General features: G+C 42.3%; 1 protein-coding gene across 2 annotated transcripts in view; it reads right to left on the reverse strand.

Annotated features, from left to right (window-relative positions):
- Positions 1 to 1,534: 1,534 nt before the first annotated feature.
- Positions 1,535 to 20,072, reverse strand: part of TRIM42 (tripartite motif containing 42) — a 30,053-nt gene continuing 11,515 nt past the window's right edge. Inside the window, exons 3-5 of one of the 2 annotated variants that reach the window (XM_061420281.1) lie at positions 16,107 to 16,930; positions 11,822 to 12,046; positions 1,535 to 1,803 (exon numbers count right to left, since the gene is read on the reverse strand). In XM_061420281.1, coding sequence (XP_061276265.1) covers positions 1,717 to 1,803; positions 11,822 to 12,046; positions 16,107 to 16,930 — 1,136 coding nt within the window. In that variant the 3' untranslated portion in view covers positions 1,535 to 1,716. Of the gene's footprint in view, positions 1,804 to 11,083; positions 12,047 to 16,106; positions 16,931 to 20,072 lie in introns of those variants that run through there. The other variant, XM_061420275.1, reaches the window with a different exon arrangement.

Genomic DNA, 20,072 nt, shown 5'->3' on the forward strand with positions numbered 1-20,072 from the left:
TCATTTATAGTAATAGGATCATGATGAAGCTTCCTGAGGTACTGCTTCTTCTAATACTTTTGGGGGGCAGGGCAAGAATCAGCTGAGCTTCATCTCACATTATTAGAAGATTGTCACCAGGGATTTCTCACAGGGAAAGGCCCTTTTCTGGCTCTGATGCTGAGCCTCTGGGCAAAATTATGGGTTGCAAATGCCATGGTCCTATGGCATTTGGCTGAAGGGTGAAGCTAGGTTGGTTGGCCACACATGCCCATGGGACAGCTCATGAGAAGGATGGGATTAGAGAAAGGGGAGACCATTGACCACTTGTCCTTTTCCATGCCCCCTCCCACTTCTGTGTATAGACCCTCATAGTGCAGTTTAATGTGTTGGGGGTGGGGTTCACAGGAGGGTCATTCTGTGCACCTGTCTTCTAACACTAGTTCCTCTGTCCCTGGTACTAATGTGAGCTTCACTGAATCAGCCATTGGAACAGAATAAATGAGATGCTGTCCCTGCCCTAGAGACTAGGGACCAATGAGTGCTTCTGAGCATCATGGACTGGAATAGATGACTCTGTGGGGGAGGGGGTGGGGAGGAAGTGCTCTGTGTTTAGGGAGAACCCAGGGAAAAAAAGGAGGTATCATCCTAAATTAGATCACCTGGAGAATCAGCAAAGACTTCCTGAAGGAAGTGGTTGAGCTGGGGCCTGTAAGACTGGTGGTGTCTTCTAACCAGCAGTGGGGTGGAGTTCAGGAGAGGGTTGTTCCAGGCATGGGTCCTTGTCAGGCAAGAAGCTCTGGAGGCTTCACGTTGTCTGAAGGGCCTGGCCAAGTTCAGCGAGGTTGGAGCTGACACACAACTCTGCCATCCTTTACTGCCTTACTTCAAAGAACTGTAGGGGACCCCCCTGCCAGGCATTCTACTGCTCCTCCTTTGCTCTGGGGACCAGAAGGAGTGAAGACAAGAGGGAGCACTCTCATTCTTTTGGTTCCGAGGCATGCTTCAGACCATAGGGTTAAAGTTATGGGAAGGCAAGTCCAGGCTCAATAATTAGGAAGTGCATTCTAACAATATTGACTTTTTCATATTAAAACAGACTGAATAGGAAGGGAGTGATAGGCATATGTTCATATGTGCTGTGTGCTTAGTCATGTCTGACTCTTTGTGACCCCATAGATTGCAGCCTGCCATGCTCCTCTGTCCATGAAATTTTCCAGGCAAGAATACTGGAGTGGGATACCATTTCCTATTCCAGGGAATCTTCCCTACCCAGAGATCAAACCTGTGTCTCCTACGTCTTCTGCCTCCCCATTCATCAGTGATTTGCCCAAACATTAGTTCTAGTAACTAGAACTACTTAGGCCAGGATCAGAATGCACACCCAGGGACCTGACTTCAAAGAGAGTGACTTTTTTTTTTTTTTTTCAACCAATGCTGCCTCCCACAAAACATTGCAGAATTCTGAGCCTAGGGTTAGACCTGAGATAATAAAACATACTGACTTGCTGACTGTTTTGTATCTTAGTTTCAATTTAATGAGCAAACAGTAAGCCAAGACATTTCCTTTTATTAGCTCTTAGTAGACTTCTGCTTAAATGGCTCAGAGGTCCAGGGAATATTGTCTACAACCTCAATGAAGAATGTGGTGAGAAAAATACTTTTACATATGTGTGTGTCTCTATATGTCTATTTTGTGTGGCATCTCTGAGGTTGCTGCCTGCTCTGCGGGGCTGCTCAGAAGCGTTTCTGGAGGGCAGTCTGGATATTCTTCAGCAGGCCCCACTTAGCTCGGTTCTTTCCACGCCCATCTGGTGTTACCACCTGCAATCAGAAGCAGAGAGCCCTGGTACCAACCACAAGGGACATAGCAGCTCCCAGAAGCCTGGCCTCTGCAGCGGGCCAGACATTACACACATTATCTGATTAGCTCCTCATGCCAACAATCACATGAGGCAGGTGCCGTTGATCCCATTTCAAAGATGAAAAAACTGAGGCTCAGAAGAACCAGGTAGATTTCCTAAAGTCTCAGTGCTAGTATGTGGTGGGTTTGGGATTTCACAGAGAAGGTCCCACTTCTTTAAGGCAAGAAGTGAGTGCTGATTATTGTGTTGAGGTTGTGACCCAGGTGGGCTTCACCAGAAAGTAGCCCCAGGGTGCTCCCCACCCAACCCATGGAAATTGTTTCTGTCACAGCTCTTATCATTTGTTCATTTCAGCGAGTGTGTTTCATTTTCTTACCAGAGTGTGAGCACCTTGATTGGGATGTGGAGGCAGTGACAATCTTTCATCTCTGTATTGCCAACATCAGATATGGTACAGAGAAGTGTCTTGAAAATTGAATGAAAGGTGAATAGAATCATAATTTGTACATCTGCCAACCGCTTCTCTTTGATGCTTCATACCATCCCTGACCACAGTGCATAGTCAGTGCTCCCTAGAAAAGGCAGCTTGCATTGGGTAGCAGGACTTTCCTAGAAGTCTCACCAACTCAGCTTAGATGTGGAGCTCCATGCCTTACCTTGAGCATGATAGATTTACCCAGATCTTGCCCTGATGGCATTTCTGTTCCTTCCCAATACACATTTACTAAGAAGGCATTTAGGGAGTGAGGTCAAAATCCGGGTGTGATAGACAGCACACAGGACAAATGAGCTCAGTCTTGATGGATCAGGACTCATGGGGGAGGTAGAGTGGGGGTGCAGTTTGGATTGTGAAGAGCAATGTTTGTACAAAGCACAGAGTCTGTCTATATAAAGATTTTTATGTTTGTATTCAAGGGGAAAGGACAAAAAATAGACACTATTACCATTATGCTCTCTAGTTTTGCAAAATTTATTTTTAGTTTTAGAGAAAACAAGGCTTCATGCAAGACAAAGATTATATGTATGGTGTTAGATTACCCATTCCTAGATACAAATGGAAATAATACTTGGAGATAACCCTGATAAGGGTTATATAAATGTGTAAGATACACACACAGAGCTACTGGGGGCAATGAGGAAGAAATAACAGTGTTGTGACAGGTTGAGAATTGACTCATAAAAATAGGGGTAAATCCTACAAAAGCTCTGTCATAAAGGACAGGATCTTCAGAGATAAAGCCTGAGTACGACATGTGAATGGGGCAGTGGGGACTGAAGTGTGTCTCTGAACAAGAGGATCAGATGAAACAGGACAGAAGAAACAGAGAAGAGGACTTGAGGTACTAAAGACACTGAAATGATAGCTGATAGGCCTTCCCCTGCCCCCAAACCTCAGATGGCTTTCCAAATCAATTCTATCAAATTTTTGAAAAAGAGTACTTTTAGAAAATAGAAAAAGAGCAATAGTTTCCTAGCTCATTTTATCAAGCTAGTAAAATATTGGTTCTAGAAGCAGATAAAACCACACAAGCAAAACAGTATAGGTCCGGTTCATATATGATCATGGATGCAATACTCCAAAGCAAAATATGAGCTAACTAAAACCAAGTATATTATAAAAATAATGCATCATGATCATAGAGGGTTTATTCCATGAATTAAAGTGGAGTTTAACATCAGAAAAATTAATGTGATTTATTTCATTAATGCTTAAAGGAGAAAAATCACATGATTATCTTCAATGATTTAAAAAATTATAAAGTTGCATAAGCTCTCAAAAATTTAAAAGTAGAAAGAACTTTCCCTAACTTAATAAAGATTATACATCCCAAAAACTAAATAAAAAAACCATCAGGGTTCAATGCAAAAACATTAAAATTAAGAATAAGACAAGGACATCAATTCTTACAACTGCCATTTCTACAGGACCCCTAGCCCTGGCCAAAGGTATAAGAAAAGAAAAAGAAATCAATGTTCAAGAATTGCAAGAAAAGAGATAAAACTATCATTATTTATAGCTGATATGATCTTATGCTTGGGAAAAAAAAGCAGAATCAACAGATAGGCTCTCAGAATAATGAGACACTATTGAGATTGCTGGAATCATGATTAACCTATCAACACAGTAGTTTTTTTTTTTTTTCCCAAGCCAGCAATACATTAGAAAATATAATTAAATAAACATACCATTAATAATATAAACTAAGTCTGTAAAATATATAGTTTAACCAGAAACATGTAGTACCTCTACAAGAAGAATTTTAAAACCTTAATAAAGCACACAGGAGGTGATTTGAACAAAAATCAGAACTATTACAAAAATATTGTCTCCAAAGTAGAGACTCAATGCTTCCCCAGCTGAATTCTACTCATTTTATCTTTTCTTTCTTTCTTTTTTTTCTTTAGGAATTCAATTTACTTACTCCAAAATGGAGTTGGCCTTCAATAAATGAGGCCTTTAAAAAGCGTTAATTTTCATGCTTCATGTAAAGGAATGCATTTCTATTATTAACTAAGTAGACCTTAAAAAGAAAGAAGGACAATAGGGAGACTTACCTTAGCAGTTCATTAAGACATAACACAAAGCTGAAATCAACAATAAAGTAGTATGGTATTGACATACGAGCAAACAGACCAATGGAATACAATAGAGAGCTCAGAGAAATGCCTCTGAATATATGGCAGTTTAATACAAGATCAAAGTGGCATCCTTTTTGTATTCTAATGGAGAGGATATTGCTAGGTAGATGATATTGGGAAAATTGACCCATTCAATGTCCAAAAAAAGTAGAACGTCCATACCTAGAACTACACACAAAGGTGAACTCTGGATGGATTAAAGTCCTAAATTTCAAAGGTCAAACTAAAGTTAATAAAAGAATATGTGGAAGATTACCTTTGTGATATAAGCCTTCTTAAGGACTTTTTAAACAAAACTTCAAAAGGTCAAACCATGAAAAAAATAACTGGTGACACTGATCACATCAAAATGGAAGATTTCTGCTGTTTCATGAAATACACAATGAACAAAGTGACAAAGTAGACATTAGTAGACAAATGTCAGAACTGAGGAGATATTAGCAGTATCTAAAACCATGATCTAGAATATACAAGGTCATACTGCAAATCATCTAGAAAAAGAAAAATGCAGTGGAAGAATGAGTACATGATATTTATCAGGCTATCTGCAGAAGAAGGAATCCTGAAAACAAGCCTATGAAATGAAATTTTAAATAATAAGGAGACAGCACTTTCTACCTATTGGGCTAGCAAAATGGTAATGGGCTAGGTGGGGTCTAGGATATAGGGACCCTCATTCACTCCTTATGCAATGTACATGCATCCAGTCAGATCAAGTACACACACACTCTATCCCCAGCAATTTCACTCATGGTATATGTCTGATAAGGGCTGAATTGTTTCAAAAATTTTTATGTTGAAGTCCTATTCTCAGTATTTCAGAATGTGATGTATTTAGAGACAGGGCTTTCAAAGAGTTGATTAAGTTAAAATGAGGTCATGATGGAGGGTCTTAACAAACCTAGACAGTGTATTAAAAAGCAAAGACATCACTTTGCTGACAAAGGTCCATATAGTCAAAGCTATTGTTTTTCCAGTAGTCATGTACAGATGTGAGAGTTGGACCATGAAGAAGGTTGAACGCCAAATAATTGATGCTTTTGAATTGTGGTGCTGGAGAAGACTCTTGAGAGTCCCTTGGACTGCAAGGAGATCAAACCAGTCAATCCTGAGGGAAATCAACTCTGAATACTCATTGGAAGTACTGATGCTGAAGCTGAAGCTCCAATACTTTGGGTGCCTGATGCAAAGAGGTGACTCACTGGAAAAGACCCTGATGCTGGGAAAGACTGAAGGCAGGAGGAGAAGAGGGTGGAGAGGAGACGGCAGAGGATGAGATGGTTACATAGCATCACTGACTTAATGGACATGAGTTTGAGCAAATTCCAGGAGATAGTGAAGGACAGGGAAGCCTGGTGTGCTACAGTCCTTGGGGTCACAGAGAGTCAGACATGGCTTAGCAACTGAAAAACAACAACAAATCCAATGTGACTGTCCTTATAAGAAGAGGAAGTCTGGACACACAGAGGCACATCTGAGGTGCACTTGCATGAGAAAAAACTCTGTGAGTCTTTTCTCACAGGGAGAAGGTGGGGAGAAAGTAGACATTTGCAAATCATGGGGAAGGGTCTCAGAAGAAACCAGACCCTCCAATACCTTAATCTTGGGCTCCTGGCTTCCAGAACAGTGAGACAATACATTTCTGTTGTTTAAGCCAATTAGTAACATCTAATGTGACAAACTCTAGTAAACTAATAAAATGTCCCAGAGAAAGTCTCACATCCTCATCCCACCCACAAAATATGAATAAGGCTGTTCACCGAGCATTATTGGAAGTCACCTGAGTATCTATTCTGCTGAGTCAACAGGTAAAACGTGGTGAACACCAGCTTATTGTAAAGGATGGGGCAGTGTTAGGAGTTAGGGGCTAAATGCGCCCAACAACATGGGTGGTTCATAAAAACAGTGTTCAGAGTAAAAAGGTAAGACACAGTAAGTTATGTAACACCATGATGTTTGCGTAAATTAATAACATTCAAAAAAATACACACCATGTAAGAACACATAAAAGCAACAAGATGCACAGAAAACATACTGGAATGGATATTTAGGGAGGGAAGGCAATGGCACCCCACTCCAGTACTCTTGCTTGGAAAATCTCATGGACGGAGGAGCCTGTTAGGCTGCAATCCATGGGGTCATTAAGAGTCGGACACGACTGAGCGACTTCACTTTCACTTTTCACTTTCATGCATTGGAGAAGGAAATGGCAACCCACTCCAGTGTTCTTGCCTGGAGAATCCCAGGGACGGGGGAGCCTGGTGGGCTGCCGTCTATGGGGTCGCACAGAGTTGGACACGACTGAAGCGACTTAGCATAGCATAGCATAGTCACAAAAGGAATTAAATACATAAATAAGAAAGGGCTTGAAGTTCTAAGATTTTTTGCCCAATAAAACATAACTCTCAAGAACAAAAGCACCCCCTAATACCAAAAAAAATCAAACAAACAAAAAGAAAAGGGCCTTAAATAGACCCATGTTGGTAATGGACCATGGGTTGAGGTGTCTGACTAATTCCACCTTCTGTGTGTGAGGTTAAAAAATGATAGATCAGGTTTGAGCCTAAATTATACTCATTCCAGGGTTCTAACTTATTGGCAGGGAAAATAGGAAGGGACTAATAGGGTTCTATTTACATGAACCATCAAGGGGCCCTTTGGAAAATAATGAATTCTAAGGAGACAGAGCATGTAAACCACTTCAACTTCATTTCAGGGCATGGAGTCACTGTGAGTATGTGGGTGAGTGAGAGGGTAGCTTCGGGGTAGTTATTTCGAATGCATACTAGTGTTGGTCACTCAAATTATCCTCTAACCCCAGCCCCTGAATATGTATGTGTTACCCTAAGGCAGGGTGTCTGCAGTTAGGACAGAAGGAAAACCAGAAGAAGGCTTTTGTGAAACTGAACATGTCCAGGAAGGCCAGGTAGCCCTGCTCTGTGGCTGGACTTCCAGCCTAAGTGCAGCCTGAGCAGGAAGGAAGCAGCCCTGTGGATACTCAGGGTAGCTGGCAGGACCACTTCCTGAGCACACATGAGGCACAGTTGAGGGGCGGGACCCAGTACAGACTGAGAAGGAATTTGAGAGTATGGGTGGGGACAGGGAGAGGTGCATTTCCTTAAGAACTATAGGGAATGACACAGAACAGTACCAGTTTGTGATTATTCTGGGGCCTGAATATCTATCCTCAGACCTGATGTAAGCTGGGAAATCTGGTTTATGTCAGATTGTAGTAGGCAGAATAATGCTCCCCGCAAAGATGCCCACGTCCAAATCCCAGGAGCCTGTGAATGTCACGTTACATGGCTATGCTGTGTGTGCTTAGTCACTCAGTTATGTCTGACTGCTTGTGACTCCATGGACTATAGCCTGCCAGGCTCCTCTATCCATGGGATTCTCCAGGCAAGAACACTGGAGTGGGTTGCCATGCTCTCCTCCAGGGGATCTTCCCAACCCAGGGATGGAACCCAGGTCTCCCACAATCCAGGCAGGTACTTTACCGTCTGAGCCATCAGGGAAGCCCTGTTACTTGGCAAAGGGGGACTAAGGTTGCTAGTCAGCTGGTTTTAAGAAAGGGAGATTAAGGACTTCCTGGTGGTCCAGTGGCTAAGACTACACGCTGTCAATGCAGGGGCCTGGGTTCAATCCCTGGCCAGTGAACAAGATCCCACATGTTGCAACTAAAGATCCTGTGTACTGCAACAAAGACTGAAGAGCTCATGTGCAGCAGCTAAGACCCAGTGTAGCAAAATAAATAACTATTAAAAAAAAAGATAGAGGGATTTATTGAATCATCAAGTGGATCTATGTGACCACAAGAGTCCTTCAAAGTAGAAGAGGGAGAGGCAGAAGGGAACCACAGAGATGATGACGTGAGGGCTCAGTCTAAAGTTGCTAGTGTTGAAAATAGAGGAAGAAGCCATGAGCCGAGGAACGTGGCAGCTGCTTGAAGGCCGAAAAGGCAAGGAAATGAATTTTCCCCTGGAGCTTCTAGAAATCACATAGCCCTGCTCACACCTTAGATCTCTGATCCCCAGAATTGTGAGTTAAGAGGGAAATTTGTATTGTTTAAGCTACCAATTTGTTATAGGAGCAATAGGAAACCAAGGCAAGGGGAAGAGTTAGATTTATCATGGAAAGACTTCCCAGAAGTTTGAAGACTTCCCTGGAGATTTGAAGTCAGAGGGAGACAATGGGGTGAGAACGGGGGCAGTGGTCTAGAGGAAGAGCAGGAGGAGGGACGGAGCCCACAGAGTACATGATTGGTCCAAAACCACGTCTCCATTCCTTCTCAAACATCAGTGAAGCTCTTGGATGTTAGAAGCTCTCACCTGGGAACTAGGGGCCAAGAGGGGTGAGCAAGGACAGCATGATGCCTGTCCTCACTGAGTCGCTGCCTAGTGGACTTGGGGCTTGGACCCGGGTACGCTGCTCAAGCCCAGTACTCTTTCTGATGTATGATTTTGCTTCGTAAAGAAAAGTCCCACTCACTGCTGTTGTTTGGACAGCATCCTTCCAGAGTGTGAGGCCAGGTCCCCGAGGCTGAGACCACCCTGCCCAGACTTCACTGCATCTGATTATCTGATTATGGTGCATGGGACGAAGAACTCCTGCCTTGGATGAGACCTAGGTTCCCACTCAACTCCTTCGGGTTACATGAGGCCAGTCAATTTCCCTGTCTGAGCCTCAGTTTCCTCTTCTGTAAACTGAAGGCAGTAACTGCCTGCCTTCGAGCGGTTGGGATGATCACTGATAATGAATATACAGTGTTGGACACAGAGTCAGCCTGCAATGAATGAGACCTTTAAAAAGTGTTAAAGTTAATTTTCATGCTTCATGTATTAGACTGCAAATAAAATCCCTAAAAAATAAAATCAACAAGCCACATACTATGAAAATCAAATATAAAAGGTGTTATTTCACTTCCTTAACAAAAGGATGGGAATATTGCATTTTGGATAAGAAATGATTCTGCTGCCTCATTACGGCATTTTAAATGAAACCTTTCAGGAATACCTGCATAGTACTGATGCCGAAGGAAAAATATTTCGATTTTATAGGAAAGAGCTGAAGTCATTACTTTTATGAAGCTTTATAAATGTCATTCAAACACACCATCTTATTTTCATTTGCTACTGAAGCCTTTACTTATGCAAATCATGACAAATGTTAAGGAAAGCTGAGTTTCCCCTGGAATGCTAATATAATCACAAAAAAGGAGGAAGAATTACTTCTGAAGGAAAAATCTATATTGCAGCTCTGTGAGTCAGATAAAAATGAAGCTTCCAGAAAAGCTCATTAATTAGTGCTCTGCTTATTTAGAAACTGTGTTAAAAAGAAAAGAAACTGGAATGAGTTTTCTTCCTTTATAGGGAGAGCAAACGCTTGACCTAAACAGTTTCAGGGGGATGTTGCTTCTCAATTGATTGTAAAATAGCACATAACAACTTTCAGGCCTCTTCCAGTAGTTTGCAATTATTAATTTTACATATCAGTTTCTTTCCTCTCTCTTTTATGTAGACATTTTTTAATATATTTATTTGTTTGGTCACATTTTCACTCGTGTATTCATTCAATAACCATTAAGACCCTGCTCTATGCACAGTGCTTTGGTAGGCATTGTGGGAGAAAGAAAGATGAATTAAATGTGAATTTTGTTTTCAAGCAGTTCAGAGTGTAAGAGGGATGACAAAATATCTACCTAAGGAAGGCTGACACTCTTTGGTCTCTCCACCCACATCTTTGTCCCTTGCATCTAAAAATGACTTAAGATACACGTTAAAAAAAAAAAAAAAACCAATAACAGCACTGAGTGCCCTTCATGGGCAAGACATTTCAGAGGAATTTCTAAAAAATGAGAAGGCAGATGGAATTAGATTGAAGGAAAAATCCATAGTCAAAAGGACCTGCTGTCAAATGTGGCAGCAGCAGAGGGTGTTCTTTGCTCTGGAGAGAAGGGTACCAGCAAGAACTGGGCTGTGGGGCAACTGACCGACAGGGTACCTGGCTGGGGTCTAACAGGGGGAGCAACCAGGCGACTTTCTCATCAGTCACTCTGCCTTCCCGTGTGAGTATCTGACCTCCGTGGAGGGGGAGGGGATGCACAGGGGTGCTGTGCTCCAGAAACAGCGCATCGGGGTGGAGTAGAGGGCCCCCACCCCTCCCCAGGAGACTTGTTTCAAGTGTAATGAGCAACAGCACAATCCTCCCACTTCCTTTCATCACTAGAGGTAGCAACCAGTCAGATTCTTGAGTCCAGGGGCATGGAGCTAGTCAGACTGTGTTGGTCACACACGGATTGCACCACAAACCTCCAAAACCACATGCAAGCTGAATTTAGGGGAGGAGAAATGATGGGCTAGCTAACAGTGGTGCAGATTGGACAGAAGCAGAGATGGAAGAAGGGTGTGTGTGGGAGGGAGTAGAACGAGAGATACTGATGGAGAGACTGAGAGAAACTGATGACTTGCCAGTTTTCTTGTGTATCAGGTGTGTGTCCCACCTGTAAGTGGTCTCATGAGAGTCCTCTCTCTCTGCACTATAAATTTCTCTTTTCAAAAGTCAAAAGGAATGGATTTATTCTCTTTACTTCTAAAGAATCTCTGATTAAGATATAATTTACTGATTCCTAAGAGCACTATCATGGTTGTACAGTGAGATAGTTCTAGGCAGTTTTGGCATTTTTCTTCCCTTTCTCCTTTGAATATCAATAAAATTACGCCCCTGAATGTATTTCCCCTGGAGATACAAGGAAGAACCAGCCTTGCATCACAAAAAAAGAGGAATAATCTTATCCCTTCCTTTTTTGGAATTCTTCCTGGCTTGCTCACTGGCAACTCCTTGACTTTCAGATATACAGCAAATACATTTTTTAGTATAAGTATTTCCTAAATATGGCATGGGATACACTAACACTAAAAAATTTATTCATTGCATGCATCCTGTATTTATATTGGTTAAATCTGATACACTATCTTTGCTTGAGTCACCACGGGGGCTAATGTGTCACTTTTTTTGTCCTTCTTACACCAAGATTATTTGTTTTCTAGACTTTGAGCTCCTTGAAGGCAAGAATTATGTCTTATTTTCCTTGGCACCTCTACATCCTAACCTGATACCTGGCACGAATGTTTTCTGAATCAGACTGAAGTGATGATTCTCAGGCCTCATTGGCAAAGTTGGTTAAGGCCAGGGGCCCTCTCTGTGTCCTTGAGTAGTAAGTTTTCCGGGAGTAGAGGGGCCTGTCACAGGGTGAGTTCCATGATCTCGTGATCATCCTGACAGGTGCATCCAAAGTGGATCAAGAACATCTGTCTGAGAAATAATGTGTACAGTACCTTGCAAATGTCACTCCACTGCCCGGGACCATTATCATTGATGGCTCGCACTTTAAACAGATACTCGGTGTTGGGGGTCAGGTTGTGTAGCTCCAGATTCTGCTGCATTATGTCCCGAATTTGTCCACAGAGCTCTGTCCGCACATTGTTAGGAGGGGAAGTAATGAGTTCGTAGAATTCCATCTCAAAAGAGTCCACGTCTTCTGTTGGGCATGTCCAGTAAACCTAGGAAGAAGTGGATGTATTAGTGGGGTATTAGCAGACACCATGCAGTTCTCTTTTTCCTTGAAGATTGGTGTTGTTGACCCCATGGGGTAAGTTTAAACTGACTCAGCCCCTCTAGCTGCTGAAGACCTTGTGCAACAGTCTTGAAAGGCTGGGTGATGAGTCCTGACATGATGTTTACTATGCATTTTAAGAACAGATGGATGCTCCTCTGGCTTCTGTTCCTGTCAGTCAATGTGGAGGTGATCTTGTCCTCTGAACACCACTAACCAAAGTGTCTACCATTTACTGAACATCTGTTATGCATCAGATTCTGTGTCAGACATGGCCTGACTCATGTGCTCCTCACAACTCCCTCAGAGGGAGATTTTATTTTCCCATTTTACAGTGGGGGGCTTCCCAGGTGGCGCCACGGTAAAAAGCCTGCCGGCCAATGTAGGAGACGCAAGAGATGTGCGTTCAATCCCTGGGTCAGGAAGAATGCCTGGAGTAGGAAACGGCAACCCACTCCAGTATTCTTGCCTGGAAAATTCCATGGACAGAGGAGCCTGGAGGGCTGTAGCCCATGGGGTTGCAGAGTCGGACACAACTGAGTCGCTGACTATGTATGTAGGCATTTTACTGTGGAGCTCAGAAAGGTTACATTTAGAAGTTGAAAAGTGTATATATTTCAACCCTTCATTTATATACAAAAGAGTTGCAAAGAGGTGAAATTATTCATCCAAGTAATGGAGAATATATTTTCACACTCAAAGCATAAAATATCAACTCTTGGGAAGAGAAATATTAACAAATGTTAATTAGTAGATTGTGCCTGACGTATAAGTATTTTATAATAACTATTTTTAAACATACATTGCATACTTTATTTAAATTTTCATAAAATTAAGTGTTATTGTGTGTACAGGGAGCTCAGCCCAGTTGCTCTGTGATGACCTAGACGGGTAGGATGGAGGTTGGGGTGGGAGGGAGGTTCAAGAGGGAGGAGATGTATGTATACTTAGGGCTTATTCACGCTGCTGTATGGCAGAAATCAACCAACATTGTAAAGCAAATATCCACCAATTAAAAATATAAAAATTTTGTGTATAAAATAAAGTTAATTTATAACTACTCTTATAAGTATACATATTTTAAAGTTGCTATGAATTTGTATGATTACTTTATAATTATTTTTATATATTTACACTTTTAAAAGTGTAAAAAGCCCAACTTATTAATAAGTCATATAAATGTATAAAGTTTTTAAACATTTTTTGATTACCAAAATGTACTCGTTTTAAATACAAACTTGGAAAACACATAAAAAGTATAAGAAATAAAATAAACATCTCTTATAATCTCAGAGTTCAGTTAATAATTATTACTTTCCAATTTTAGAATACACACAAATACAAAAATGTATGTAATTTGGATTATATTGCTTTGATTCCTGCTTTTTTCACTTATTGCATTTTATATATGTCCCTATATCATTAAAAATTCATTAAAGCACCATTTTAATAATTGCCCCATAAATGATTTAGTCCTTCTATAGTTGAACAGTTAGGTTGTCTCTAATTTTACACTCTAATAATGATGCATTGAACGCTTTGGGGCATGGATCTTCATCACGTTTTTAATCATTTCTTTAGGAGGGATTTCTAGAAATAAAATGGAGTTTTTATAAAAAACTCTTTAAGATTTTTAAGATACATAGTGACAACTCATAAGACTAACTTAAAGAGTATTTCCTGTGCCAAAAGGAGACAATAAATTTAAGATTTACCAAAGGAGAAATTTGTAGGGGTAGAGGTATAAATTAGGAGCTTGGGATGAACACACACACACTACTGTATATAAAATAGATAACCAATAAGGACCTACTATATAGCACGGGGAACTGTATTCAATATTCCATAATAACCAATATGAAAAAGAATCTGACAAAGAATGAATATATGTGTGTTTGTAACTGAATCACTCTGCTGTACACCTGAAACTAAAAAATCATTGTAAATCAACTATACTCCAAGTAAATTCAAACAAACAAAACCAAATATCCCCAAACAAAAGAGAACTGTTAGTCAATCATCACTCAAGAGACATGCCAATACTGATTTCAACTTCTGTATTCCTGAGCACTGTAATTCCTGTGTGAACTATTCCCCACGATCCTGAAATAGGTGCATTTCACCTATTCAGGTGAAAATATAAAAAAAATGATATTTTTACACCAAATACCACTGTCTGGCAGTAGGTTTAGGTGTCCTATTTTGAGAGTCAGTGACTTCACTGAGCTTTCCTATGTACGTTCCTTTCTTGAATTCATCAAGGGACCGTTTACAGGTGGCATAGGGAGACTGTTCTCCAAGCTCAAGTATAGGGCAAACATCACCAGTCGTTCCCATCCAGAGCTGGATCTTGCCAACCTCTCAAGTGGTCTGAGTTGCATGGAGATGAGACCTAACGCAATCCCTGACGCAATGTCACATACATGCAGGTGTTGCTGATCTAGTATCATTTGGAAGTGTAGGTTCAGCTGCTTCGTTGTGGGGACCTGTTACGTGAAGGGCAGAGATACATTTGCTGTGTCTGACAGCCCATGGGAGGATATGTTCTATATGTTCTACCTTGCAACATAAGGTCATTCCTGGAGCCAATTATAAATGCCAAAACATAGATTATGATGTTTCAGGAGAGTAAAAAAGTAAGGCTTGGTCAGTGTCTCCCTTTAATTTTCTTGTTTCTACATCCTTTGATACTGAAGTGTGGTCTGCTAATTGGCAGCAATGTCAACATCTGGAAGTCTGTTAGAAGTGCAGAATCTCAGGCCCCACTGAGACCCACTGAAGCAGACTCTGCATTTAACAAGATTCCCAGGCACATGTTAATGTTTGAGAACCACTAGTTTAGGCTTCAAGGACGTTAAGTGTCTTTGTGAGTGCTCTCAGATCATGAGGACAGAAGGTGGATTCTGCTACATGGGAGCAGGCCATGGGTTGGCTTGGGAATTGTCCCTCTAGTGGCCCCAAGAGGAGGCAAGATATGCTCTCATAGAATACATTTTTTCCTTCCTGGATGCTAATGCTGCTGCTGCTGCTAAGTCGCTTCAGTCGTGTCCGACACTGTGCAACCTCATAGACAGCAGCCCACCAAGCTCCCCCGTCCCTGGGATTCTCCAGGCAAGAACACTGGAGTGGGTTGCCATTTCCTTCTCCAATGCATGAAAGTGAAAAGTGAAAGTGAAGTCGCTCAGTCGTGTCCGACTCTTAGCGACCCTATGGACTGCAGCCTACCAGGCTCCTCTGTCCATGGGATTTTCCAGGCAAGAGTACTGGAGTGGGGGTGCCATTGCCTTCTCCAATAGAACATTATATAAACTATTCAGTTTAGATTCAATCAGCTAGATTTGAAAGGAATGTTAAGAGATGGGCTATTTGTTCATATTAGGCCAAGAAGGTCAAGGAAGAGTCACATCCCTTGACGCTGAGTGATGGCAGTTGTAGAGGTCTGTGAGAGATACATACCCTCCCTCACTAAAAAAAAAGCTGAATCTCAGGAGATAAGAACTGGAATTCCATTGGGGATTATCCTTCTAATCTTTCCAAATTCATGAAGAGTCTAGATATTTTCTATAGAAAAAGTAGCAATTTATAGGAATCACAGCTGATAAATCATGGAGCCTGCTTTTCTAATTCCAATTTCTGTTCTCTTTCTACTGTTACAGGCTTTCCTTTGGGAAATATTACCCTCTTCAAGCAGTCTCTTCAAATTACTTTGGTTCCCAAATTGCAGTCTCTTTCAATAGAGAAGCTGTCTTTGAAGTGGAATTGGGGCTTTCAGATGCATATCTGGCTATGAGTTAAATACATTGTTTGGTTTAAGCCAATCTCGGGCTCTTAAGACTTCAGGAACTTTTCCCTTTTGAATGGACTGACCACACAGAGTCCAGAGGAACAGATCTGAGTGACCATATCCGAGTGGTCAATGAACTAAGTGCAAACTTTCCTGACTACCCACCTCCATGCCATAGCTCACACCCTCCCATCTTTCCTACGGGGCCCAGAGCCTTTCTTACCTTGGCAGCTCTTGGATACACCAGAGTCTGGTAGATAATAATTGGGCCTGGAGTCTGCACAGAGCTATCGTTGAATGAGTACCAGTTGTGGAAGCTATTGCTATTCTGCACAGGCTGGTTTTCTACCCCTGTGCTCCAGTAGGTATAGAGGCCATCTGTGGGCTTGGCAGGTGCAGCTGACTGGGCTCGCCCATAGGCTTCCAGACCTATCTTGGTCTTCTCACAGGCAGGGGCATTGAAGGACAATAAGGAGGAGCTTCGCTGGTATATCTGCTGGTTGTTGAAGCTGTGGGTGCTGAAAGTGACCTTCCTGGCGATCATCATTTCTGACTGCAGGGGATAGGGGGACGGCAGGGAGTCCCCAGAGGAACACACCTTCTTGGGTCCTGTGGGGAAGAGCTCGTGAATGGCACTGGAGAGCTCAGCGAAGTCCAAGGGCATGCCGTTCAAGGAGTGTAGCCGGAGCTGTGGGTCGGGCCTGTAAGTGCTCTGGATGCCATCCTCGATCTGGTCCACCAGGATCTTGGCTGACTGCAGGAATGCCACTTGGCCTGTCTCCTTCAGCGCCTCCTTGGAGTAGGCAATCAGGCCATCCATTTCGTTCACCTTCATGGTAGTGACGTACACATACTTTTCAATTTCCTTCTGCCTGGATACCTCCAGATTCTCTATCTGCTCCATGATGGTTTTCTCTTTCTCCTGGAGAATGCTGCGCAGCTTGAGAAATCCATTTCTGATCTCTTTTCGCTTTACCTCCTTGTCAGCTTTAAAGCTGTTTTTTAAAATATTGAATTCCATGAGGTCATTATCAATTTCATAGCGGACTGCAAAACAATCAAGTTAGTTACTTCAGTTAAAATTTTCAGTTCCCCAGATATCAAAGCCAGTGGCAAACTGGAGCATACTAACTTGGGCTCCAAGGAAGTGGGTGAAAAGGGAGGAAAACCACTTGTTGCTGGGCTGAAAGATGCTAGTATAGGTTTATAAAGTGACTCTGGCCCCTCTCCACACACCCTTCTCTTCCTCTTTGTCTAATATTTCCCTTGGGTATGACAGCCAGCCTTCCCTGGAATACTTCTATCTAATAATCCTTATAGCCTTGGGTCTAAAGGTGGAAGTTCAAGGCCACCCTTGATGTTAGTTTTCACTCAACTTTACCTGTTAGCAAGTTGGACTTGAGAAGAGGTGATGTCACAAAGTGGTGGATTTTCCCTATGTGAAAGCCTAAGCTTTTGCAGGGGTGGGAGAAGAAAAAAAACTTCTGATGACTACTTCTAAATATTGCTTTGTCTCATTCACCAAAACCCAGCTCTAGACAATAGTGGCAAATTAGCAAAGTTCCCCTTCACTGTGGCTTCTCTTTGACATGTCCTTTTCCTCTGCTGGGGGCTTTGACTCTCTTGGGTTCAGCTGGACTCCCTGTCTTGCCTACCCCACCTCCCAGTTCCTTTCCAGAAAGGGTCTGCTGTTACAAGTCAAGGAAAACCAAGTTCATCCTGCAGCCTTGACATGGCATTTGGATTTTAAGTCCACTCAACTGTTCAACAACTATTTATGGGACACCTATTCCACATCATATACTTTTCTAAGCTCTAAGGATATAGATATGAGTATGAGAGACCACTGATGCCCCAGGAATGCACAAACCCAATGATGTTGCAGTGCAGAGGATGCCAGGGCAGGGTGAGCATGTGGCCCACCTCTGTCTGTGAAATGGCAACTTCATTGGCTTTACAGGGTTTTAGGCGTTTGACAGCAATTTGAATACAGGTTAACCTTCTGTGGCCTATTCTAGAGGTAAGGTCCTCTCCAGGAAAGGGTGACTCTGCAGTAAATTGATGGGCTATAATCCTTTCCAGATTTTACTCGGCCGTGGGGATGACCAAATCTTGGTTGGTAACATGGTCCTGGATCCACAGTAAGTTGGATTTCTGTGGGTGGTGGCCTTTGTGACAATGATGTGCATTAAACCCTAGGGTTCTGGCAGACTGTGAGAACAGGACAACAACTGTCTTGGTTACCACTGTGACTAGGATATGTAGAGGTGCTGGAAAGGTGTTTGTTGAGTGTAAGCCATTCTGTTGTGTTTTCTCACATCTTCAGGGTGAATGTCAGTAGTGTTGCTTTCTGGTCTACTTTCTGAGGCCCTCATTTCCTCTGCCCACCTCCTTCCTCATACTGGCCCAGAAGGGTGGATGGAGAGGCAATACAGATGGGGGCTGAACAGGGGAGTATCAGGATGTGATTGCAGTGGTGCTGAGAAATGCTCCCTGCCCTCCCCACATGCAAGCCCTGCTTGTGACTTAGGGCCCCAGAAATTCCACTTAATGATGCACTGGTTCCTTTGACTCTTCAGCAGTTACTCATTGTTAAAGATATTTGAATAGGAAATTCCTTGCTTTATTAGGGATTAGTTAGGTATCTGTAGAGCAGAGTCCAGAGAGACAAGATAAAAATATCTTGACGAGGGGAAAGGGGGGTTATCAGGAGAGGAGAAGAGAGGAGAGACCAGAAGCACTACCTGCTCCCCCGACCCACCCCCTCCCTCCCCCCCACAACCAAATGTGGTTTTGCAAGAGCTCTTCTTAGAACAAATTCAGAGCAAGGTCTCTTTCAGGCACTGTATTTAAAATTAACTACTATTTATTAAACATTTATTATAGAACCAATCCATACATTATCATGTATTACACCTTGAATCATATCCATATATTATTATACATTGCATATAACTTCCTATGAGGAAGACATCATTTCCATTTATAGAGGCCACTAAGGCTCAGAGAGGTTAAACGACTGTCCAGTGTCACACGGCAAGTGGAAACCAGGGCCTGTCCCTAATTCTATTTGCCTAACCCCAGAGCCTTATGTTTTTAATTGCCCCAGTTGCCCTTCTCAGCTCTCTGTGAGCACCAGAATCACCTGGGAAACTTAAAGAAAAAGAGAAATCTCTTAACTTTACCTGCTCAGTGAATCAGGCTGAGCAAAGGCTTAGGAATCCAGGTGAGACTGTCTGCAGCTAGATTTAGAATCTAATCCAGGGAACCTTCAGGGGGTCTTATTAAAAATGCAGATTCTGAGGCTCTGCATTTCTAATAGGATCCCAAGTGATTCCCATGCTGCTGGACTTGGACAACACTTTGAGAAACAAGGCACTAAACTTCTGAGCTCCCTTTAAGCCAGTGGTTCTCAACACTGGTGTCATGTTAGAATTACATGGGAGTTTTGAAAAATCCTCATTGTTTAGCCTTTACATCTATGGGGACAGGATGCATATATCAGATGTTAGTAAAGCTTCCCACTGGTCCCAGTAAGCAGCCGGACACTGCACAGCATCAACCCAAACTGAACCTTCTCTTCAGAGCCCAGAGCTTCTCAAAGCGTGGTCTCAGATCACCTGATTTTAAATTATGTGGAGATCTGTTAACAATGCAGATTTACAGCACCTCCCTGAAAATGAATTGAGTCCTTAAGAATAAGTTTGAGCCCTGGTTTAAAAAAAAATTTTTTTTTTAACAAGGATGGACAGGCTCAATTTTTCCCCTATGTCTGAATGGATATGCCATAAAGGTAGCCCTTTCCCAGTGGCTGGGCTCATTGGAATTTGTAGTGATGTCTCTTCGTTGTCTTGTTTTTCAGGTGTCCCGGACTTTGAGAAAATGATCCCAGCGTGACTTTGTTAAAGACCCAGGCTTTCTATGATTGCATGAGGCCCATAGCAGGCTACATGCAGCATCCCTTTCCCTAAGCTGAGGCTCTGGAGAATCCAGTCAAGCTCAGGCCATGGGTCTCACCTTAAAAAAATCCAGTAGGAACAAGTGGGGCTTCCACTGGCCTGGCAACATGGCTCCTGTAGGATTTCTTTAATATAAGTGCTTCCCTGGTGCTGCTCCCAAACTTAATAAATGTCCATTGACAAACCATGTTTCTAGGCATGGAGCAATTGAGAAATCAAGGTGTTCCCGA

This window comes from Bos javanicus, chromosome 1 (genome assembly GCF_032452875.1).
Source record: "Bos javanicus breed banteng chromosome 1, ARS-OSU_banteng_1.0, whole genome shotgun sequence".
NCBI lineage: Eukaryota > Metazoa > Chordata > Mammalia > Artiodactyla > Bovidae > Bos > Bos javanicus.